Below are 26,278 nucleotides of genomic sequence, written 5' to 3'. Positions count from 1 at the left end.
AACAAAAAAAGTTTGAAACGCAGCAAATTCAGAGATGACAACGACAACGGCCATGAGTATTAAAGCACAAGCTTGATTTCTAACTTTTTAGCTTTTTCTAACTATAAACCGAAAATCACAATAACGAAAAAAGTTTGAAACTCAGCAAATTCGGAGATGACAACGACAACATCAGGTGTCAGTTACAACAGCAACCTTAAAACGTCACATGGAAACAATCTTCTTCTAGCCCTTCGGTTTGCTGTGATATGGAGGAAGCTGATTTCGTCTGTCAAACAGATATTGCTATTAGTTTTAGGTAGCCTTCAATTGGAAGCTGAAGTTGCAGATGGAATAACTCCTGAAATCGATTGGATCACAGATTTCTCTTTAGATACAAAAAGAAGAAACTCTAACCCTCAATTTTTATTTTATTAAGGCGCAATTAGAACTCCTTTGCACAATTGAAATCTTTAAAACAAAATGCAGTGTGAAGGACTTCTCGTGCACTCAAATCTTACTAAATCTTTTGTGGAACCGTTTGCTGAATTTGTACACCTCAGATTTTATAAGCCTACCAGATTATATAAAAGAATAAAAGTAGAATCAGGCAGACTGAAGGAAAGCAGTTTTGTCTGCATGTTAACCAAGATAACCACCCGAAGTATTAATCCAATGGGCTGAAAGGCTACTTCGTCACAATAGAACAGACGGACTAACACGACGTGGAGTATTGCACAGACGTGCAGGACAATTTGCCTACGCTTTTCAAGGTTTTTGAAGCAACTATCAATGAAATCTCAAACTGCAATCAACATACTGGTTCAAAAACACAAAGCATGACGAGCATCTAACATACGTGATCAATTCTACACAAAATTAGAGAGAAGAGTACAAAAGACATCGTCACAAAACACGATGAAACTGCCCAAGAAAAAGAAAAATTTCTTGTCCTCAAATCATTTGCCCTAGTCAAAAAACTTTTCTCTCAATAGTGTCGATCATCATTAAGCAACTGCTTTTTTCTTCAGCTTGTTTGACAAAATCTATAGCCTCCGAGAAAAACTCTTCAAAATCCCATTGACAGCATTTGTAACGCCAAACTCAATAATCAACACTCTTTATTGCCCAAAAAATTAGGCTTTCAGAACCCTAGTGAAGCCTAAAAATTGTTCACAAACAATTGTCTTGCAGTTAGACAACGTTCTAATCCCAAAAAATAACTTCTTTTAAGAAAATCCGATTCTTTGAGAGAAACAACGGTTTTCAAATGCCTATTCCTGTCAGCGTTCATCTCACTTCCCAAAAAGAGAGTGTACAACTATTTGCAAAACCATTCACAAGGCCAAATAGTCGTCAATCGTGACAAAATTTGATGTTTCTCTACATTTTTCACAGTTCAACAAACTTCATATCATTACAGAACAGCAGTTAAAGAGAAAAGAGTCTTAATTTCAAAATATTTGTCTGTCAATATGCCAAGATGATTCGTTGTTACTCTTATGGACGAGGCCATGAGTATTAAAGCACAAGCTTGATTTCCTTGTTTCTTCGATGTATGACTTCTGATTCCTTTTAGCAATGTATGTTCTTGTTTTTAATCTACTAATCAACCTAGACATTTATTCTATCAGGACACACTAAGAAACTTTTAACGGACAAGAAATAATTGCTCTTTAATATTCCCTATGTGTAGTTTTAATGATACAAAAGCTCCGAGTTTTAACAGATGTTAAACAAGTTTTTAAGCTACAATTCTACTGCTAGTCACGTGGTTTTACATGTAAAATTTGCAATTTTGATCGACAGTTTTCAACGATTTCGACAAAATGCAGACATAGTTCCATATTATAGCCTTTTCGGTTTAGTTTTGTTTTCACAGTAAGTCTAACTGTGTAGAAATTTTGTCAAAAATTCTAAACCAACAACAGAAAATGTCGCAAATCAACCGTTGTGAATATGATGCAAAATATTTCGATTTATTTTTTGGATATACGACAACAATGAATTTGTGATAGTGGAGCAGTTTGTTCTTGAGCTTTAGTTGAGTTTGAGTTCATATTTGATATTCACCTACTTATAGTAGTTACTATTTGAATACGCTGACAAAAGGTGAACAATTTTGCTTTGCGTTGATTGAAGGTGGCATCGAACATAGCTTGACATATTGATCTATTCTAGTGTTTAGTTTGCCCGTGAGAGCATTTGTCGATTTGTTAAGCCGGCTCGAATTGAATTTGTCAAAAAATTTTGAAAAATTATAGTAAAGTAGGATACTGTAGTGTTTATCATAGGAACATACTGGAGAGCTGAACTTTGATCTCGTCTAATGAACTAAACCCTTGCGAGAAGAACGAAGATCAATTATTGGACAATGTGTGCATAATTTTTTTGAGAGATGCGTTGAAATCCTCAATATTTTAAGTTCTGGTATTATATATGGAAAGTGTTAAGAACTGGCGAAGCTTGTTGAGATTATACAAGAGATGCAAAACATTGGTTTTTGAAGTACCAAAATTGTGAAGAAAAAATATCGAAAAGTACTGAAAGTTTGAATTAAATATCTGAAGCGTTCTTTTTCAAGTGCTGAAAATACTTTAATTTATTACTTAACGCATTTCTTACTAAATTGTCCGCTTATATCCGCCCACTAATCGACCCGGTAGTTATAATTTGGATAATTTGATTACCTGGATGGGTGCTGTGATCATTGCTGATATCAAAACTGGTCACTTTGATATTGAGAGTGTCCTCGACAGAGTCCAAGTCCACAGACCTCAACGACGGTCTCTTGCCCAAATCCACTTTCTCGGGGCTAAAACATTATTTGCACCTCCAAATTGTCAAAGCATGCCAACTCTTTTTTCAGAGTGATCAAATTATCGGCTATAAATATAAAATTGTCCCTGCTATTCTGCACATTTTAAAAACACAATTGGTGCACTTCCAGTGTACTGACCCTGTCGGCTAGAAAAACACAAATAAATCATTTCGGAAGATATACAGCGAACGAAATTTGGGATCGATTAGGGGGCTGTTCTTTACATAGTCAAGTGCTATATAACAACTCATAATTTATTGTAACGGGGGGGGGGGGGGGGGGGCGTAGCAAACACTGGGCGGCCAAAACAGAATAGATCCAAAATTTGCAATAACGGGGATGATAGCCAACCAGATACGAAAAAAAACAACAATTAAAACATGTCTGATGTTGCTGAATATGTGTCACGTGGTTGCTGAATTCTACTCCTGACATAAAGTCAACTCTAACTTGCTGCACACAACCTCTTTTCATCTGTTACCGGCAACTTAGTGCCGAAATGACTTCTAAACCATAAACTGTGAACAGTTTGCTCATCTTTTTTTCTCACAGAGATCATCGTATCAATTACACAATTGAATTCTCTTTTCGCAGATAGCTGCAACTGGCCAAAAAATCCTTAGGTGGAATTGCTATGCAGCATGGATATCCAAAACTTTAAGAGATCTTCGTTCTGATTTCCCATGATGCCATTTCTTAGTTGTCATACCATGATCAAATACTATTTCTTAGTATAGTCCTGTCCGATTACCATGAGATCTTATAGGACTTCTACGATTATCAAAAGATCTTATATGATCATTTATGATTAGTAGGAGATCATAAAACACAAATCAGACTAATATGACATAGAGAAAGCAAGAACTAGCGATAAAAATTGGGATCTATTATGTTTTGCCCCTTCCCCCCAGCTTAGTGCGCTTATATCTTTTTCACCCCAGACGCACGTACTATTTTTTATATAGTAACGTTCTGTACAACAACATATAATTTGTAACTAGGGGCGTAAAAACACCGGGGCGGGGGGCAAAACAGAATAGATCCAATGATTGATTATCAAGAATTGCGATTTGCAGTAAAATGAATGAGTTAGTTATAATATGCAACTAAGTACATTTTCATCGCTTTGTGTTTGTTTCCTTGTTTGATTTTCTACTCCAATATTAACTTCATTATAAAGTTCTCCATAACGAAAAGTCAAATTCCAGAGTGCGTGTGTCATGAATTTTGTTTCATAACTAACATTGCTTTTAAACCACACACGTGCACGTTAAAAATGCCCAAAATTAGTAGTGCTCGAAGTCAAAATGCCAGATAATGCTAAACACAAATTGCCGGAAGTTGCCACAAATATCGGCTCAGAAAGAATTTTAAATAACAGACCAAATAAGAACCAGAACCTGACTTCTACGAACCTTTGGCATTTTGAGACTTCCAAGTTGCAAGTTTTAAGTAATGTTACGAAACTCGACACTGCAGAAGTCTTTTTAAAATTTTGGTCTATAACATCTCAAACCTTTCGAGGTTTTCGATAAATGAAAAAAATTCTTGGTGGCTTTGTGCAAAATCGCATAATCTATACTTCACAAATCTCCAGGAAACAGAAGGTTTTCTTCCTTCCGCGTCGAAAGCTCAACTATCAGATTACTCAATTGTTTAATACAAAGCGCGATGTACAAAAGCCAGAACCAGCGTCGTTTCAAAAGTATTTTGATGATAGTGTTCAAATTCTTTTGTACGAAAAAATGCTCCTAAAGAAACCTCCAAAAATATTAAGACCATTAGTAATTGCGAAAAACATCAAACTGCATCTCCATCCGAAAGCACCCTGAAATTTAGGTTCTGGTTTCTTAGTGTTGTCTCCCATGACTGCAGGCATCTTTGGATGTGATACACTTCAAAACCAAAAATTTTCCCGCAAATGGGTTACTCTGTTAATTACTGCATAACGAAATTCAGGCCATATATAAGGTAATGAAGTTGCTCTATGGCAAAAAATTCCCATATTTGAAATTTGTCTATGCCGACGGAATCAAACAAAAAGCAATTGATTACTCTAACCAAGAAATCACCAGCATCGCTGATCAAATTAGAGGCCAATTTCAGTGGTCCAATGTGTACGTTCTTAGTTATGGTTTTGAGGCAAATGATAATAGACAGGATCTTATGCATCCAAGTGAGAATGGCATTCAAAAAATACTGGCAACTTTTCGAAAAAATGGCAAAGATTTTTGCTTCCAATTTTCCCCAAATGAAACTATAATAAGACAATTGGGTCCTAAACAGCCTTTTGGTGTTCAAAATGTGGTGAAAAAACTTCAAGGACGAAAGTTCATTTTTCAAAAGTCACTAGAAACACATCAAACAAAAAAGTCAGATTTGAATGAACAAATTGAATTGAAACAAACCAGGGCCCAAATCATATAGAGAAAACATGCAAGTAATACAAAGAAAAAAAATCCAATTTATCTCAATGCAGGAGTCACGAGTTTTTCATAGGCTGATGACATCATCAACCAATTTGGAACGAGGGAGGGCGTGCAGAAATGAATATTCTTCGAAAATTTTCAAAAAACGAAAAAACAACTTGAACAACATCAACCGGAGTTTTTTGAGTCATTATGGATAGAAGTATGTAAGCCTATGACAAACAAACTCCCCATAAACGGCTCAAACTAGGGAAACCTAATTTTTTCAATATTGTCTTTGATGAGATGACAGCGGAAGTCTCAAATACTCGTTATAGCATTAATGATATAATCTTGTTCGGAGATTACCTCATACATGTTCTTAAATATGCTGGGAAACAGTTACTTAACAACTGCATTGCAGACAACGGCCATCAATAAATGATCAAAAGCAAAGCAACATGTATTGAGGAAAACTGGCATTAATATGTCAATGACTTGTCTCTCAAAATCACAATTTTGCAACAGACATAATTGAGTTGTTACACAAAATTCATCGATTCATCATTGTAATTCAACCGTCATTGAAAGCAGAAATTAAACAGAAAAACACAGAGTGTTTATAAGAAGGTAAAGTGTGGAGTATAATTTCTACAGTTAAACAAGTTTGTGCTCTTCAAGGTTGATCACAATTGACACAAACAATTGGAGCAAAAAAACTTTCTAAATTTATTGATTGTTTTAATGAAATAAAACTGCAACCACCCATTAAAAAGATAAAAAATAGAAACAATAAGGAAATAAAAACAGTTTTCAAACTAAATGATTAATTGGATAAATGAAAAGCGCTGCCTGTTAAACGAAAAGAAAAAACACTAAGCAAGAGCCCATTAATTGTTACAAACTACTAAGGAACATTAATGAAACACTGTTAGTAGAAAACTACGTAGGTCATATGACAATTATACAAAAAAAACATTTTGAGAACCTACAACGCTGATAGAACAAGGTAATGTTATGAAAATCAAAATTACATCAAATACGCAATCAAAAAACGCAAAGCTGAAAGGGGGAAAGAAATCAATAAGGGATCAAAGAAAGGATTGCTAAGGTTCTATCAGAATTGTTTAGACCTCTCGTTTACTTAAAACGGCAAAAAATTGCCCCTTACATGCCTAGATTTACAAGGGCGATAAAACTACTCCTCAGATGCAACCATTTAATATTAGATGAACTGAAATTTTTCTAAACCCAGTCAAAAAGGAGAACTTTACAAAGTTTTGAACAAAACACCAACACAAAAATCTTCTGGACCACCATATATAAGTTTCTGGCTTACTTTGTTTTGAAAAATTTTAACCCCCATTTTCGAACCGCTGCAATGCGATCGAAGTTTGCTAAGAAAAAGTGTAAAAGAACAAATAATTTCTCTGACTTTATGAAACAAGCATAGGTCTTTCCTGTCTATGACAAAGGCGGCAGACTTAAACCTGAAAACTCTTGTAAGTTTGCTGCAATAACTTTTGAAAGTTCTTCTTGGTACAAGGGACAGAACCATCAGATAAGAATAAAATCATAAACGAAAATCTGTTTAGTTTCGAAAATCAAGTGTTGTCTTGATACAATAAATGCTCTAACGGAGAAATTAAAGTATAACCAACTAACGTCGCGTAGGTTGCTCTCAAACGATTGATGGGCGGTTGATTTCGTCAATAACTAGCTACTACGGTTCAGTGAGGCTAGCTTTAGCTTAATTGAAGGGGCGTTAGGTGAGCGCGGTTTTACAGGGGTCTTTGGCTACTCATGTCTACGTTCTTCCGACCTGAACGATGTGCTGGGGTGGCGTCTGGGGACAAAAGGAGGGGCCTGATGTGGGACTAGAGTGACGAGCGGGTAGAGGGGTTGGATTAACCTCTATGTATCGCCCTTCAAACCAGAATTTTACATCTCCAAAACACGTTCTTTGAATCGCTTACTTGGATATTATTAAGCTGAAAACACAAAGAGAACTTAATGCCCTCTACTTGTGTATCACAATGCTAAGGAGGAAAAATCAAATCCTTCTGACGACAAGTCGGTTAATCAGTCGAAAAATTACATCCAAAAGAGTGACCACAGAACTAATATAATTGCTAAAAACTTTGCGCGAGAGCAATTATTCAGTAGGTTGAGGAAAGAGAAATAGTTCTAAAAGTTTATTGGATTTAACTGAAGTTTTAACTAATTATATTTGGAACTTTTTATCCAAAAATTAAACTCATGGATTTCGATATCATGCAATATTTTACTAAACTAGCTCCTTAGAAATAGCAATCAGATATTTGGTTCAGGCTGACGAAAAAACAGGTTTACCACAATTTTCTCTTCTAGGAGCTCTATTTTTTCATACTTTGAATAAAATATTTTAGTGGGTAAATAGAGAAGAATCACTTTGTTTTACAGTTTTAGCAAAAAACAGCAGTTCAATGTCGTAGAAAAACAGATCTTTTCCGTTTGCGCCCTCTAGCTTAGTGGCCGCATAATTTTCGCACCCCCCCCCCCCCCCCCCGACGGACGTGCCATTTTTTTACATCATGATGTACTATGTAAATGCACGTGTTTTGTAAGTGCGGGCACAGTCTGTGTAACTGAGGGCATAACGTCCAGGCAAGGGGGCACAATCGGAAAAGATCACAAAAAAATGAAACTATTTAATTTGAAAGTTGTGGCTGAATTTTTATGGGGACTAAAAAATATATAAAACAAAATAATCTGACTCTAAATAAAGGGAAGACGGAAAATTTGGTTTTGAAAACGAGAAGTTGCCAACTGCTTATTGTGTTGATTTTTAACGTCACTCACTGAAACCAACTTTCGAAATTATGTATTTAGGTGTTTTTCTTGGTCAATATACCAAAAACATCCTAAATTATCAGTAAAATGAATTCACATATTTTGCTGCATTTAGATTTAGTGCCATTTTTCAAAATTTGCCATCTTGCTCACTTTACAGTATAAATATATAATTTGAAGGGAGTAAAAAATCAGTTTGTTTAAACTAAATTTAGAAGAACTGTCTTCTCGCAAACAAAATTTTATTCACAAAGCACAATGGTTCTTATAACAAAACCATTATTAATTAGATTTTTCAGTTCTATTCAACAAACAGAAACACACGTCAAAATTTTCAAAATAATCAGAACTAATGAAATTAATGTAAATAATTGTGCATATGATTTTTCTCCCACGGCGAAAATAAATCAATTTCGAGCCACACTTCATTAAACATACCCGGCAGATTGCCGGAAAATAGCCGCCGTTGATTCCAATAAGCATGATTGGGATTGAAATAACAGAAGATATTGAAAAAAAAAATTTGTACAAAAACATTTTTTTAAGTCCGATTTATTTTGATGGCATTTCGTAGTTGAACATACTTCTGTTTCGTAGAGAGAGGCTACAGGGGCTACTATCAATAACAATAAGCATTAGAGAGAGGTAACTAATACTTACAGGAACGACGTTCAAATAGCGGGCATCTAAAATTGGGCTTTATGGGTTTATCCCGTTTCTATTTCTGACTTCAATTTTTTATACTGACTCTGTTCATTTTGAGTTGCTTTGCTGAGCAACTGATGTTCAAAATCACTATTAGCAGAATGAGAGAAGAGAGAAACTAGCCTGGAGAAGTCAAAAAGATTTCACGCAAAATGTTGAAAAGGCGGCAAAATGAGGTAAAGCGAAACATTTTTTTATTCGACGAAGTAAAAAACATAGCAGGACAAGTCCTGACGTACAATTCAAAGAATTTTCATTGACTAAACAGAACAACTAGACCTAGAGTGGACTATGAGTGAATTGAGAAAACCATTTTTAAAAAAATCAGATCAAAAATAAGAAAAAAGAAACAAAAAATCAATGTCAAAATGCCGCATGTGAACAAAAGCGAGAAATGAAAATTTAATTCAAACAAAAAACTAGGCCTAGAATGAGCTGTGAATGGATTGGGAAAACCATTTAGAAAAAAATTCGATCCAAAAAATCGAAAAAACAGTAAAAATCAGAGTGAAATTGCCGCATGTGAACAAAAAACCACTACCGAGAAACCGAATTTTTGTTCAAACACCATTTTTGCACTCTAATTTAAAATTAGAGCGAAAAAAATTCACGCCGCAAAACCACTCGCTTTTTCGCTCCATTTCCTGTTTCGGCGTGACCAAAATCACTACTCCAATTTGACTTCAAAAATGTCTGAACAGATCTTAAAAAAAAAAAAAAAGACAGCGCCCCAATACAATTCAAATTCTTTGAATTGTAAAAAAAAAAATAGGAGCGCTATAATAGCCGGCTGAGAAGATGAGGGCGGCTATTAATAAAAATAATGTTTTTAACTGGAATAAATTTCCTGGAGTTCTAAGAAAGGACAAATCATAGAAAAAATGATAAAAGAAGAAATGCAGAAAAACCCACGATCGAGTTTCAATGGACACAAAATTGAAGGCCTTAAAGTTTATTTTATTACATTAATTAATGAAAACTTGAAACTGATATATAGTTATTATTTATTTATTCATGGAAAAGAGTTATTAATTTTGATTTATAATTTTACATTGTGTAAATTGAACCTCATGGTTAATCAATTCCAATATACCTGTTTTTGAACAAAATGAGAGGAAGGGGGTTCGAATATGATCTAGAGTTGTTGCATGCAGGATGGACAGAAGATTAAAAATCATCTTGTTATAATTTTGGCTGATAATTGTTATACTTGTAGCGGTGACTGGTATAATTCATCGCTATGTTCTGTAAAGCAAATATTGCTTTGATTGTCCATCTTCTGGCGTCTGGTGAAGTGCATGATGTCTGGGAATATTTAGTTCGTAAGTTTCGAGATAGCCGATTTTTATGTATGTTCTGCATTTTTATGTATGTGTTATGTATAAATTGTATGTTTTATATATGAATTGTTCATCACGTCCAACTTCAAAGCGACTGGGAAATATAAAGAGTCCTCAAATTTCTCTGTTTTATCTGTTCAGTATCAGGCTAAAATCATTTTCTAGACCATGAAAAAGAATACAGTTGTGCGATCAGAATCATTAACTTTGTGATGTGACTATACTTCTGCAGATGTGAAAACAATAATTCCAATGGGTGAATGCGGTGAAATTACATAAACCAGGCAGTTAATGCGGTGAAAAAAAACTTTTATCGCCTAGTAGCGGTGAAATTATATAATTTCTTCGCTGCATTTAGCGATGAAATTACATAAATTCGTATCCTCGAAAAAATGTGTCCAAATTATGTAAGATAAGCAGTGAATGCAGTGAAATTACATAAATTCACCGCTCAACTTAGTGTGGTGAACTTACATAAATTCACCGCTTAGAAAAAATTGTTAAAATTATGTGAGATCAGCGAAGCATGCGGTGAAATTAATGGGGAATAAGGGAGGAATTGTTAGAGTTACCCTCCCACTAAAACTACATCTTACTCTTATATCTTTTTGACACTTTTTTCTTAGCGATGATTTTATGTAATTTTACCATTAGAGTGAGCGGTTAACTTACAAAAAATCACCACATTTCACCTATAAAATATGTAATTTCACCGCTAAAAATCGCAAATCTTAAAAAAATTTATCGCGCATGTTTTACAGAAAGTAGAGTGAATTTGATTTATTTCACATAAATTTCTAGAAGTTAGTAAGAGATGGCGCAGTGGAAAAAGAAGTGCATGACATGCAGGAGGTGAGAGGTTCGAACCCTTGTAAGGGAGGTGAAAGTACATCTTTAGCGATGAATTTTTGTAAGATCACCGCTTAGTCAAGCGGTGAATTTACATAATTTCACCGCATTCACTGAATTTCACCGCAAAATAATGTACGAAATTTGCGGTGAAAAAACTAACTTTTCACCGCTTATCTCACATATTTTTCCATTTTTTCTCGACCCGGGAATGCTTTCATTCTGATTTTCAATTCTTTGCATCTGGTTCAGATTTTACTCTGATTCATCTACAAACATTTTCAGATTGTATTTTGGCTTTACTGCTGGGGAGTTTTTCTCGGAAAGTTAGAATAAAATTTGTTTTTACTTTGAGTAAATTTTGATGGATTATTTTGTACCTCATTGGCGCCAGATTGTTTATGATGGACAGGGAAATTTTGCTGAGCTTCACATCTTTTGTGTATTGCAATTATTAATATAAACAAGGAGGCTCGGTTACGTGCGTTCGCACATAAATTTCCCACCCCTCTCATCTTCATTTTTCACTTAATTGTCTACAAAATGAGGAAGAGATAATAAAAAACGTATCAACATATCGTTCCACAGACTAACAAATCATTAAATAATCTATATTGGAGGGCCTATGAGACCTGGGAATCAAATAGAAGAATCAATTAATCACAAATATTAGTTACGAAAGAAACTCGGTGTCCTTTTTTTGAAAACCATTAATATTGAAATCAAAATGGCTTCAGATAAAACTTATACAAGGAAAATTAATCTGTGGTTTATTAGAGAAAAATATAGTACTTTTCCTCAATGCGACTTGATAACAAGTCGACAAATATGAGCAATAGGGCAAGGTTTAATAAAACAATGGTTTTTCTTTGAAGAGAACTAACTTCAAACTGATTGCAAGAATTATGCATCAAGTGAAAAAGATCAAAAATCCTTTTATATCTCTATGGTGATTGATTCAGACCTTTCATTATCCAGGATATTTCATACGACTTTAAAAAGCGGTAAATATAGGCAAAAGGTAAAATTTGCACAAAAGAATTTGCATGAAAAGGATATCTCAGCCGGTCAAACATTTGGTTGTTCACGAAAAACATTGAAATGGCTGATTATTTTTTATAAAATGGAGAGAAGACCGACCTTTATTGTATTAATGTGAAATGAAACTAAAAACTTACAAAAATGGGCGATTATACAAAAGTCACGAATATTTTATGAAAACTGGTTGTACCGAGAACAAAGGCAATTGAAGGAAATTAAAAACGTTATAAAGAGCAAATTGTAGTTCAAGGGATAAGGGATGTGATTTATTTGAAGAGTTTCTCAGCTACAAGTTAACAGAAATAAGATTGGAACATCTCAAAAACATTGTCTTTATTTGAAAAAAAATTTTGAAAACTCAAAACCAACTTAAACTTTCAACAAAAAGAGTTGACAGTTTATCCGGTAACTTCCTGAAAAACTAATTGCAACTGATATTAATGAGAATAATTCATAAGACTTTAAATTAACAATAATTTCAAGCTCAACTCAAAAATCCCTCAAAATATTTTACAAAAACACAGTGTTGAAGCCATTAGATTTCAAAAACATTAACCTGGAGAACAAAAAATTTTCATTTGCGTCTCCTTTGATTATCATTATATCGTTTTAAAACAACTATTATAAAATGGCAGCTAAAAGAACCACAAAAATTGCAAAGTATCCAAATTTCACGAAATTCTTTTGAAACAAATTGTCTAAGCCCTGAAGATATCAGTCAGCGCGTCTAAACAATAGAAAATTTATTATTTGGTTCACAAAATCATTAGAAATATCCCTCATTAATGAGGCTAAATTTCGAAATTAATACAACGTGGTAAATTAAAAAAAAATGGAAGCCAGAACAAAAAGGAATAAGTTGAAAATGCTTTTACTCTTTTTTTTTTTAAAAAATTTATATTGAAAGTCAAAAAAAAAACATCAGCTATACACCGAAATCAGTTTTTGTCTTCATTTATGGATCTATAGTTGGTCACTGCGACCTTTAATTATCGAAAAAAACACGAAAACAAAATTTTAGAGAAAATAGAGGGCAGAAAATAAGAAACATCTACCAATTCTGCAACAGAACGGAGTCGCAGCGCTTAAAACCATTTGTTGAGAAATTAAAAAAACGCATTCAATTACAAATTTTGGAAGTGTTTTCAGTCATATTGTTAAGTAATGTGAAGATTTACCATTGAAACAAAAACAACAGCAAAAATGGGCAATTATGTACAAAAAAAGTTTTTTTTGAAACCTCGTAGTATCAACAGCACAAAAACGTCCTGTTTAAACAATCCGCCGCAAAATTAGTTCGAATTTCATAAGAATGAAAAGTGGACCCGTTTTTTGAGAATAAGCAGAAAGTTGACTGAATTAAAACAAAAAATGTCAAGTTCAAAAATTCACTAAAATTTCCTTAAAACAATTACATTGACTTAAGAGACGTTAATTAACAGCCAAATTCGGGGTACAGGTTCACTTACATTTTTTGGGGAAACCATTTGAATCTTTGAATGGTTAGACCAGACTGCCAAAGGAATAACAATTGAAGTCAAAACAAAAAAGGATTCAGTTAAAATTTACTAAAATTCTTCCTCAAGGTCATAAAAACCCTGAGGTTCTCTGAAAAAAACTATATCTATATTCGGCCTCACTTCTATGAGAATGGGAGCTGTCATTAAAGGAGCCGTGAATAAAAAATTTAATCAGTAAGAAAACCTCGATAGGAAAAAGGCAAAATCTTTTGAAAAAAAAGCAGCAGCAAAATAAAAACTAAGCATTTCTGATCGTAAGACTCCATGATAATATCAAAGCTATCCCTAATTTTATACCTCGCTCAACAATCCACCCAAGCTTTCCAAGTGTTTGCGAATTAGGCCAATTGTTGAGTGAAATTCTTCAAACATCAAAAAACAACGATGCATTTTGTACAATTTTTGAGTTAGATCTGCAAATTAAAACTGCTGTTAAAACGGCAACATTTTAATTACAGCAGACTTTCATGGGGCGCCTAATTTAAATTAGCGCTCTTTCGGAGATTAAGGAGTCTTTGTCAAGCTCTCTGGGTCACTACGTCTGGCAAACTTCACTAAAGTGGACCAAAAAAGCATATTGTGTGTCATTTTTGATGAAAAAAGTTTGAGTTTTGAAATTTTTGGCCAAAAAACATCAATCAAACATTTTAGCAACGCTTCTCTATCTCTATGGGTAAGGATAACACTCTACCTTTAAAAATTGTGACTTATTTTAGATTATACTACTGAAATTGTGCCAAATGTTAGCAAAAATTACTGAAAAAGTGAATAAAAACTGTCGAATATTCACAAAACTTTAAACCTCGATAATTCCCTGTATCAAACGAAAATCGAAAAAAAACTTTTGGATTCTACATTCTAGGATGTACGTGCTTTTTTAAAGATAACACTCACAACTATCTACGATGAATATATCGATCGGCCAAAATTGTCTGAACAAAAAGAACCCAGTTGAGTACATAGTTCCTACCTCCCCACTAAAGTGGGGGTCGGAACAATTAAAAAAAACCCATTTGATTATATTTTTTCACCCCACAAAAGTGCGTCGGAACGATAATTGTTCTCGGAAAGCTCAAACTAAAAATTTGTTCTTGTTAGTTCAAATTAATTATTAGTTTTAAAACAAAAGAACAACAGAAAGATTAAAAATATTACCCTAACTTGACACTATTGTGAATCTCTAAATATAAATCTAAGCATTAATTTGAATTTTTTTAAAACTGTCATTTTTTAAAAAGTTTGATGAAAAGAAGAAGCGCAGTCGATAAGCTGACACTGCTGCGGCATTATTTAAGTTTGGTAGCGTCATTAAATGTTGTCAGCTTCCGTTATCGAGTCGTTTCTGTAATTCTTCCGGCTATTTTTAATCAATTATATGCAGGGGCGTTAGCTGTCTTTTTTTCTAAATTGTTTCGGTCGTCATCCCCAATACAATATGCCACCACCATCACCTCCCTCAGTACGGCAATCAAGGGGAGGCTATATTTTATATGTTCATTAAACATGGAAAGGCTAAAAAAGGGAAACGTACAAAAAATTGACTAACATATTGGCATTTAAACTGGATTGTCGTCTCTCGTTCTCGATTGATGCCATATTTACACACAGAGACAGATCGTTTTTAAAGACAGGACAAAACTTACTGCCAGTAAGTCAAAAGTGAATCGCAATGATACTTGTTTCGATCTCATTTATTAGAGTCGTACGGTTTTGGATCCGCTATACTATGCAACTTGGAGAACCCAGGGTACGATTTCATCGGTTACTAAAACTTCGAGGCAGAGAGCTTAGTTTGAAAAGTTGAACTTAAACTTAATGAAGTGAAAGTCTAAGTTCATTGCTTAAAACTAAGAAATCTAACTGTTGGCACGTGAATCAAATCGCTATAATTAATCGGCTGCTTCGCTATTGGAGACGGAGACGTTTGGGTTATTTCAACTCGTGTATATTTATATGCTTTTTAACTTGTCTTTTTTGGTTTCATCTAATCTGAAAGAAGTGGAATTTAAATAATAAGTAAATAAAACGCCGTGTTCGTCGTAGACATAGAGAGTGACGATTCGGACGCTACTTTGGAGGGAAATATGGAATTATCTGGCGATACTGCTGTCTCTGATCTTAAAGTTGCGCCAAAAATATCTATTGGGTCAAAAGATTTTTGCAGTGACCATGAATTGGAGAAAAAATGATTGACATTGCTGAAAAACGTGAAAAAAAAACAGTCAATCTGCAGAAAATTTTTCTTTCACTAATGTGCAAAAGTGTATTTAACTTAAATTTCAATTGTAATTCAACACGTTTGTACCCTTTGGTTCTCTAAATACGTTAGAGTTAGATCTTAGTCCTTTTCAGGCCTTAAGCCCAGCGCTTGGGCGAAAGCACCCTCGTGTCAGGGCACTGAGTCCCTCGGGCGACTAAGACTTTGTTTTAACATATACAGGGCGCTATCTTGTAATGCTTATATGCATTTATAATAAAGATATTCTTGATTTTTTATCGGTTGATACTGCAGTATGACTATGACGTAATATTCAGCATCAATAACCAATTTGCTAGTTTGGCAGCCATAATAGGTCATACAAAAAACGCTGACGCTTGTAATCAAAGCACATTTGGCTATTGTTTTCAAAACTGGTTATTAATGATTTCACTCAGTCTTCGATTTCCATCAATTATTAGGTCAAAAGCAGCAATCTAAAGTACATTAAATTTGTAGATGTGCATGAATTATATTTCCGTTAAGGTGACTTTGCGTGGTGTTATTGCATATCTGAGTTAATGGACAATTGAAACATTAATTTGTTCTTAGACATTTTCTTTTGTGATGAAAATATGTAAATTAAATTCTTTAGACTACTGCTTTCGGACACTATTACGTCCATTCTTGAATGATTGGTAAATTTATGGAACAAATGAGGCAATCTTTAGTATCAGAAAAAATTATCGTTGGACATCGATAGCTATCACACTTATAATCTAAGAGTTTGTTTACCACACCCGCTCATTGTGTTTTTTTTCACGCTGCCAGTGTCACTGCAATCAATTAGAGATTCTAGAAAAATCACGCATTAAAAATCTTGAGGCACCTCAACTTAAACAAATAGTTTGCAATGATGTCTTAGAAGTGCACTGATTTGTCCAAATTTGTTGCCATACGTAGTAACAAATAATTTCCATTTAGACAGAAATTCTCATATGTCAATCAAGAACCCAACATTTTTCATCTCTTCATCCCACGTAAATTATAATCAAGATATCTCAGTCAAAAATGCATCTGGAACTAGCAGACTAAAAGCATGGCAACAATCGGGTGAAGTTTTTCTCGTAAACTGAAGATAAAAAATGCTAATACTGTTTTTTTTCAAAATGTTTGGAGAATGAATAAAACACTTAAATTTTTCAAAATACGCTTTAATTTCTCCTATATGGTTACATGGATAACTCAATTAAAGAGGCAATGGGGTTTTGTGCACCACTCACCCTGCTATTCATGTAAACTTTAATTTTAATCTGCTAAACATGTTTTTTATGAAAATCGAACAACAAAGGAAAATCATGCCTCCAAGTATCAAAGATTTAGTATAATGATAAAAAATAAAGACGTAACTGCTTTTACTTTTCATTATGCACTATTTCTCCTGTGCACTGTGATTCAAACAACAGTTGAAACAAACACTTCGTATCCAAGTATATAAGAAATCCATATTTAGAAAATCTCACTTGTGGCAGTTTTGCCACTGCTAACCTAAGTTGACGCAATATCTAATAGTTGGGTTCTCCAAATAAGCTATAGGCTGCACCAGGCAGGTGAGAAGATGTGATCTGGTGCCAGAGGGCACTAAATACATTTGAAAAATACATATTATGCTCAGAGCATGTGTTGGAACTTTAAATTTAGTCGCCCTAGGGACTTGATGCCCTGGCAAGAGGAAGCGTGCACCCGAGTATGAGCACAAGGCGAGTTGATTGCGGTTTTGTAATAGATTTAGAGAGTCAAAAAATCCTGTCAAATCTTGAGAAAGAGTTAGATAAGATTTTTCTTGGAATGAGAGGTCTACTATGTAGGGCAGGGAACGTAGAATCAATAAAAACAAAAAATGGGCAAATGTGGTTTTTATTGCACGTCGTGTTTACGACATAATCACCTAAAATCTCCTAAAAAACTAGCTGACTAAGTTGATCTGCCCCAATGACAAATTTTCAGCGTAAATTTTACTGACAATCACTTGCAGAAAGCTGCGTATAAATGCACATCAGCCAGGTTGAGGTCCAGACCCAAATTCAGCTATGATCAGACCCATTTGAACGCACACCCGTGTGTTCCCAGAACGAAATTACAGGGTCTGGACAGCAGTTCGAACGCAAAATAGTCTGGTCCATGGTCTGATTTAGGGAAGGTCCGATCATAGGTCACTTCGGTCTGAAATTTCTGATCAGATTCGGATTCGAGCGCACTTGAGTCTGATCAGAGGCCGTATCGAGTACACTTGAGTCTTATCAGAGGCCATGTCGTGCGCACTTGAGTCTGAGCAATATTTTTTGCATTTTTTCTAATACCTAGGTGGTTATGGCTCTGCAATGCGCCAAAGAAAAAGATATCTGTTCTGAACAGAGACTAATTTGCAGTCCCTTGCCTCCGATCAGGACAAAAGAGTCTAACCACTAATAAGTGGTTGTTGTTTTTATAAAAAGAAATAGCAACTGTAGATTCAGATCTCTTACAAATAACTATCAAACTTCATCTATGGTGCCGGCGAACTTACACAATGGCAATAAAGTTTCAATTTAATATTTTCCTTTAAATCTTCTGTTTCACAAGAACGCTTTCGATTTTGAATTGACTTCATTGAACTTTTTGCAAGAGACATCGGTTTTTATAAAACGCATATATTATTACGATACTTAGTCCCGTGCGTGTTTAGGTTTAATTTCTGATCAGGGGTCACTTCGCTCTAAAAGGTCTGATAATAGTCTGTTTAAAGTCTTGACAATTATCTGAATTTGAGTCTGATCATAAGCGCACTATTGTCTGGACTATAGTCTGGGTACCGTCTGATCAGAAGATATCTTGGCCTGGAAAGTCTGATCAGAGGTCACTTTGTCTGGAAATTCTGATCAGAGGTCATTTTGGTCTGGAAAGTCTGATCATAGCTCAATTTGGGTCTGGACATCAACCTGGGTAACAGGATTTTTATTCCGTTCAAATTTTAGCTTGTAACAAATTCTGAACCAATTCAGTCACCTTCAACTTGCAATTTTACCAAAAAAGTAGTATTATTGATGGACCAGAAATGTTTTTGAGGAATCCACCGTGACATTTTTTTCTGTTAAAACATGCTCTCTTCATCAATGCTCATAAATTTGGATTCTAATTTCGTAATTTTTTGTAGTTGATTAGTGAAAAGTGATGTAGTTATTACCTCTATGTTCTCTAATTAAATTAGAACTGCAACTCTAGGCTGCATCGGGCTCTTTAATTGGCGCAAGTGCCTCCTTTCAAGGAATTAAGTGCTTTTTTCCTGAAATATATTTAGATTTTTTCAATGTCAGCCAAAAACAAACGTCAGCAACAAGATGCAAGGCATATATATGTAAGTAGAAAATAAGGTCACTTCAGAATTCTAAACTATAAAATTTAATTGCTTATGCATAAGCGCAGCAAAACAACATGAAGCCACAGCGGCTTCTCAACTTAGATTAGCAAAAAAGTTCAATAAAAGTCTGTTTATCTATTTGTATGTTTTTATACCAACACCGAGCCGAATTATTCTGACAGATTTAAATATCCTTGAGGATAAAATGCTTTAATGCCTATGTTTCAGATTTATATATAACAAATTTTGAATTTACAAAAAATGACCGTAGTAGACAAATATCAAAGAATCAAAAAGAAGAGTTCATGGCAACATTTTGAAATTAATGTAATTGAAACAGAACTTTTGGATCTATTCTGTTTTGGACCCCCAAGCTTAGTGGGTTTATTACAGAGCACGTGTAATTACATAGTAAATCAGTATAGAAAAATATGTCACGTGCGTCTGTGGGGTGCAAATAATTTGCACCCACTAAGCTGGGGGTGCATAAACGGAAAATATCCCAAAATTCTACGGAAGGCAAAGTATTCCAAACAATTAAGAAATTCAATAATTTTTGGGATCTTTTCCGTTTGTGCCCCCTCCCGCTTAGTGGGTGCACTTTATTTGCACCCCCAGACGCACGTGCAATTTTGTTACATAATGATTTACTCTGTAATGACACGTGCTCTGTTACTGGGGGGCGCATAACGTACGGGGCGGCACAAACGAAAAAGATCAAATTTTTGTTGGTTATGTTTATTTTGTACCGCGCAATCCTTTAAAAACTCAGAATCATTGCATTCCAGAGATTTTGAAATAAAAAGAGGAGCATCAACTATATACACCGAAAAAGATTTATTCGGCCCCTAGTGTTTTTTATGACCCCCAGTTACAAATAATATTATGTTATATACCACGTTACTATGTAATAAAATAGCACGTGCGCTATAAAATAGGGGGTTATGAAAAATTGGATCTATTCTGCTCCCCCCCCCCCAGTTTAGTGAGCTGACATTTTTTACGCCCCCCAGGCGCACGTGCTATTTTTTTTACATAGTAACGTGCTATATAACAACATATAATTTGTAACTGGGGGCGTAAAAAACACTGGGGGCCGAAACAGAATAGATCAAAAAAATTTATGCTCACTAAGCTGGGGGGGGGGGCGAAACAAAATAGATCCACCGAAAAAAACTCTGTTTCAAACGTTCGTGTAAGGTTTTATCTTTGTTTATTTTTTCCTTACCAGGCATGAACAAACTCTTTTTAACAACTTAATATGAAATTAATTTACCTTCTGTTAGATAGATGGGATCTTTTCCGTTTGTGCCCCCCCCCCCAGTACGTTTTGCGCCCCGAGTTAGAAAGAACGTGCCATTACATAGTAAATCTTTATGTTAAAAAATGGCACGTGCAACTGGGGGTGCAAATATTATGCGCTCACTAAGCTGGGTGGCACAAGCGGAAAAGATCCTATAGATGTGTAGAATGTTGAGAGTCCTGTATTATGACAACACAGCAAGGTATGGCAAAAATACAATAAGCATGAAAATTCAGTTAGCTTCCTATAAGTTTACACAAGAAAGATGTAATGTTTGTCGCTGTATTTAAACTAACATTTGATCAGATTTTGAAATCAACTTTTAAATATTTACATCAGAACTCGTTGGTGGTAAAACCTAACCATGAAATTGAGATGAGACGCGAGACAGATACCCAAAGCAAAATTGACAAATTCCATCCAAGTTTCAGAAGAAAAAATTTTTGTCTAAAATTGTGATCTGGTTTCACATTTGTTTCATTAGGACTGGGTTTCCGTTTGAGCTAGGCATCAGAAAGACAAAAATTGTGAATAATTTCTTATTGCGAAACAACTTAGATGTGTCTGAATCTTGGAGAGTATTCACCAACTTTACATTGGGATATATGGTAAATGTCTCTGAATTTCATAGGTAGGCAAGACCACTATTGTAGGGAATAAATGTGTAAATTGTGTTTACGGAATTTGAGTACAAGGTGGTTTAACATCACTTCAAAAAAGTGATTTTCTACGTGGCAAAATTATAATTCTTTTTTGATGTTTATGAAATTGTCATTTTTGCAGCGTGAAGTGATCCGTTAAAAACTAATTTTATTTCGTTAGAATCTAAAATTTATTTCATTTTATTAATTAATACCTCAGTGCCTTTGTGATGATAGAAAATTTGACACAATAACGCATACTTAGATTTCGTCTTGGAGGGAAAAAATTTTCGCTGAACAGAGCTAATCTTATATATGCTTGGTCGTTGTCATATCTACTTTTGTTCGCATCCCTAGTCGAGCTTGCGCACCTATCTTGTAAGATCTTGTATCAATCTTGCAAAAAGTTCTTATCTTGTAAGATCTTGCAACCACACGCTTATCTCGTAAGGTCTTGCATCTGCACGCTTATCTTGTAGGACATCTTGTAAGATCTTACAAGATTAGCGCGTGTAAGCCCTCTTGTGAAACTTGGCTATCTTGCAAGATGTCTTGCAAGATCTTACATGTTAAGCGTTTTCTGAAAACACATAAAAAAAATTAAGAAACTCAAAGAAACGGAATAAAAACATACTTTAAATTTTGTTTTGATTGTTTGACAAAAAGCTGTGAATTAAAAGGCAAAATTATGTTAAAAATTATGGTTCCAATGAAATTTATTAGTTCTGCATCAAAGTGTTAATAGCCGTGAACAAACTTGATTGCCATTAAAATTTGAGAAAACCAATGAAACGATTATTGAAAATTTTTCTCGAGTCGAGTAATTCAAATACCTCATTTACGGCGAAGTTGACATGAAACTTTTTGTTCAGGCGGAGAGCAAAACCGATTTCGCCTAGAAAGACTCTTACAAGATTACATACCTATCTTGTAAGAGTCATGCATTTAACGCCTATCTTTTAAGATCTTGTAAGAATCTTGCAAGACTCTTGTAAGATTATACAATTTGGTACAAGAGTTGCAAGATTCTTACAAGATCTTACAAGATAAGCGTGTAAGCTCGAAAAGAGATTGGTGAACTGTAAATGATATTTTTTAATTCATTTTTGCCGACTAGATGAAAAGCTGATATTTTTACCTTTCAGTTCTAAAAGTTTAGCAAGGTTTATTGTTAAAACAAGAAGGTTGCACGTTTGTACTGCCAAAAATCATAGACACGTCGAGCTACATATAGGAGAACCCCTGACATTTTCACTTCTGGAACTGTATACGCTTGGTATCTTGAAAATTGCACGCGCGTGCTTTAAATCGTAATTACGCCATGTATTTCAAGTGGACTTACAACCTTGCCATAATGCTAGAAAGATCTTTGCAAATTATGACCCTGGCACCTTTTGTGTATAGTATTTTACATACCTCAGGGTAGCTTTAGGCTTACAATAACTATAAAATAAATTAACGTTATAGATCGGACGAGGAATCCACCTACAAGACGCTGAGCAAACTACCCACTCAAGCAACTACAAACACAACTTCAGGCACTCTATCTAAGGGAACTGTTACCTTCCATTCCAATATATCTATCTATCTATCTATATATGATGGGAAATGATAGGAAATCTGAAAAGAAAGCCGAATGTATATATATATATATATATATATATATATATATATATAAATATATATACATAAATATATATATATATATATATATATATATATATATATATATTTAAATAAGATCTGATAAGATGCTGACTATAAGATCTGATATTTATAAGATCTGATAAGATGCTGACTAAGAATTTTTATCGTGTAAGATCTAATCAGATCTTACACGATAAAAATTCCTCTTATCAGATCTTACACGATAAAATTCTGGTAAGAGGAAATTTTATCGTGTAAGATCTGAATAGACATCTTATAAGATAAACATTCCTCTTATCATAATTTTTATCGTGTAAGATCTGATAAGACATCTTATAAGATAAACATTCCCCTTATCAGAATTTTTATCGTGTAAGATCTGATAAGACGGAATTTTTATCGTGTAAGATCTGATATGACATGTTTTAATTATTTCAATATAACCGTATAACGTAGTCAGGGTCCTATGAAAGTAAAAAAAAATCGGTCAGCTAACCAATTATGAAACAAAAAATTGCTTGTTGATTATGTTTTGGCGCAGTTTTATTGTGAGTCTTAACTGGGTACTCTGGCTAAACTTTGCAGTCCAAGATAGGTTTGGTCTTTGAAAAAACAATTCAGCCTTGTTTGATAATCACCTCTTCGGAGAAAGCCTCTGCCACTCAAATAATCTTTTTTACAATATCTTATAAGTCTTAAAAGACAGTATAAGATATTTTTCTCTTTGTTGCTCTGACACTTAAGTGTTGTATGGTGTAGTTTTTCGGCTACACCGAAGCATTTTGCTTGAGAGCAACTCTGAATTTAGGACTCTCTACCGTACTTCAGGAATTTATATAACAGGAAATTTTTATCGTGTAAGATCTGATAAGACGGAATTTTTATCGTGTAGGATCTTATAAGAGGAATTTTTATCGTTTAAGATTTTAAAAGAGGAATTTTATCGTGTAAGATCTTATAAGAGGAATTTTTATCGTTTAAGATTTTATAAGAGGAATTTTTATCGTGTAAGATCTTATAAGAGGAATTTTTATCGTGTAAGATCTTATAAGAGGAATTTTTATCGTATAAGATCTGATAAACGTCATATCAGATCTGATAAGAAGATGCATCCCCTTACAGGCTATTAGCAGGATGGTTTTGTCAGAAATGTGTCAGATCTTACACGATAAAAATTCCACAATCACTGGGGTCTCTCTATCTCTCTCTCTCTATATATATATATATATATATATATATATATATATATTCGGCTTTCTTTCCAGGTTTCCTACTATCATGTACACAGGCGCATTGGCTTTGTTCTCGTTCTTCTGTGTAGCTTGAAAGCAATTTGAACTCTTTTTCATTTTCTTGTTAACAGAACAGAACTGATTTTATCATTCTCTTTTTCCTATAATATTTGCAAAAATTATGAACTTGAATCCGATTGTTTAATTCAAATTTCACCTTTTTTAATTAAAAAGTTAGCAGTTCTATATTGGAAGTCGGCGGCAGTGACGGAGAAATTGTCGTCCTCTGATATGCCGACAGTTCCTTTGGACTCAACTGAGAGTCGGATGCAACACGACTTATCCTCTCTCCCTCAAAATGATGACAGCAGCACCAGTGGAAGTTCCAACCAATCATCCGTCAGCTACGAATTCTCAGAAATTACGTCATTACTGTCAACACCACGCAGCTTAACAGGAAAGAAAAATTGTCATTAGACTAAACAAGGAGGCTCGGTAATGTGCGTTTGCACAAAAAGTTCCGACCCCTCTCATCTACATTTTTCACTTAATTGTCTACCAAATGAGGAAGAGATGAAAAAAATTAATATATCAACATATCATTCAACAAACTACCAAACGAATAAAACAATCTGCAATAAATAAAACAATAAATATGTTCAGTTACAAATTTTGAAAAAAAAAATTAGATTTTTGGATATTTTAGTATTGTGACAATTTACCAAAGAAACAAAAACAACAGCAAATATGATCAATTATGCAAAAAAATCTCACAAAATTTTGTATGGGAACTCGTAGTACCAAAACGAAGATACCATTGTTTTAAAATAATCCGCAACAAAATCAGTTCGTAATTCATAAGAAAGAAAGTTTGAACTGTATTTAGTGAGAATAAGCAAAAAATTGAAATAATATAAAAAAATGACAAGTTCAAAAAATTACTGAAATTTCCTTAAAAAAATACATTCAATGACATAAGAGACATTAGGTAACAACGGAATGCGTGGTGCAGGTTTACTTACACCTCTTGAAGAATTATTTGGATCTTTGAATGGTTAGACTTGGTAATCAGTCTGCAAAAAGTATAGCAATTGAAGACAGAACTCAATAATTTAGTTAAAGTTTACTAAAACTCTTCTTCAAAGCCATAAAAACCCCCATAAAATTTCCTGAAAACAAACTATATCTACCTTCAACTTCATTATTATGTATATGGTAGCTGTCATTAATGCAGCCGTGAATAAAAGTTTCTGTCAGTAATAAACGTTGAAAAAACAAAAGCAAATGATTTTGAAAAAAAAGGCAGAACGAAAATAAAAAAAATTTAAAAAATTTTTGATTATAAGAATCCATGAGAATTTCAAAACTATTCCTGATTTTGCCGCACACCCATCAATCCACCCAAGTGTTCCAAATGTTTGTGAATTAGACTAAATGTTGAGTGGAATACTTCAAATGTTGAAAAAACAATGAGGCATTTTGTATAATTAAGTTAAATTTGCAAAAGCGGCAAAATTGTATTCCAGAAGACTTTTATCGGTCAACCATTTTCCACTAGCCCTCTTTTGAAGTTTAAATAGATTGTGTCAGCTGTTTCGAGGTCTCCAAACAAACAAAATTAAACAAAATTGTCCCAAAAAGCTTTTTTGTTCAATTTTTGATGAAAAAATCTGAATTATGAAAATCTTATCAAAGTTTTTAGCCACATAAAATCCAATCGAACAATTCAGCAACGCTCCTTAATCTATAACGTTGACAATAACACTCTACCGTTAAAAATTTTATCTTATTTTAATTTATATTAGCAAAATTGTGAATAAATTTAGCAAAAATTTTTAAGAATGTGAATAAAAACTCGAATATTCACAAAACTTTGAACCTTGATAATTCTCTGTATTAAAAAAAATTCAAAGAAATCTTTTTAATTCGATATTTTAGGATGTATTTTTTTTTCAATGATACCACTCACAACTCTCTACGATGAATATATTGATCAGCCAAATTTGTCTGAACAAAAAAAAGGCATTTGAGTATATAGTTCCTCCCTCCCAACTAGAGTGGGAGTCGGAACAACTAGCATTTTAGCGCCACTATGTAATATGATTTTGAGTCTCAATTCAGCAAATTTTGAATATGATTTTCAGAAGAATCCTCCTTCAGGGCTATTATTTCGAATGGCAAATAGCTTTTTTTCATTAAAGAATCCTCACGGAAATATAGCTGCCTGTATCCCTACAATATATTTTTTTTGGGGGGGGGGGCACAGGGTCCACCATGAGAAAGGATCAGATTATAGTCATTCATCAGGAATGGTCTTGTTTGCTGTCTTAATTTTGCAAATTTATCCATTCCAGCTTTAATTTGAA

General features: G+C 34.0%; 2 protein-coding genes across 2 annotated transcripts in view; one reads left to right on the top strand and one right to left on the bottom strand.

Moving 5' to 3' along the window:
• The window catches only part of LOC142340322 (uncharacterized), a 65,081-nt gene extending 49,881 nt beyond the window's left edge, over positions 1-15,200 (bottom strand). Inside the window, exons 1-2 of the mRNA XM_075390897.1 lie at positions 15,042-15,200; positions 2,670-2,794 (exon numbers count right to left, since the gene is read on the bottom strand). Coding sequence (XP_075247012.1) covers positions 2,670-2,794; positions 15,042-15,091 — 175 coding nt within the window. The 5' untranslated portion in view covers positions 15,092-15,200. The remainder of the gene's footprint in view (positions 1-2,669; positions 2,795-15,041) is intronic.
• Positions 15,201-19,044: 3,844 nt separating this feature from the next.
• Positions 19,045-24,389, top strand: LOC142340321 (uncharacterized). Its single transcript, XM_075390896.1, has 3 exons — positions 19,045-19,086; positions 22,501-22,585; positions 24,168-24,389. The coding sequence occupies exons 1-3, from the start codon at positions 19,070-19,072 to the stop codon at positions 24,387-24,389; spliced, it is 324 nt and encodes a 107-aa protein (XP_075247011.1). The 5' UTR covers positions 19,045-19,069.
• Positions 24,390-26,278: the final 1,889 nt, after the last annotated feature.

The sequence above is a fragment of the Convolutriloba macropyga genome, chromosome 5, assembly GCF_964194025.1.
Source record: "Convolutriloba macropyga chromosome 5, txConMacr16.3, whole genome shotgun sequence".
Classification (NCBI taxonomy): Eukaryota; Metazoa; Xenacoelomorpha; order Acoela; family Convolutidae; genus Convolutriloba; species Convolutriloba macropyga.
Note: the sequence above shows the minus strand (reverse complement) of the source record. Positions and strands in the feature narration are given on the sequence as shown.

What these genes read in the sequence shown, in the direction of transcription:
- LOC142340321 (XM_075390896.1), top strand. An exon ending in CTTCAGGCACTCTATCTAAG is followed by an intron (nt 22,586 to 24,167) that starts GGAACTGTTACC and finishes CTATATTGGAAG; the next exon opens with TCGGCGGCAGTGACGGAGAA.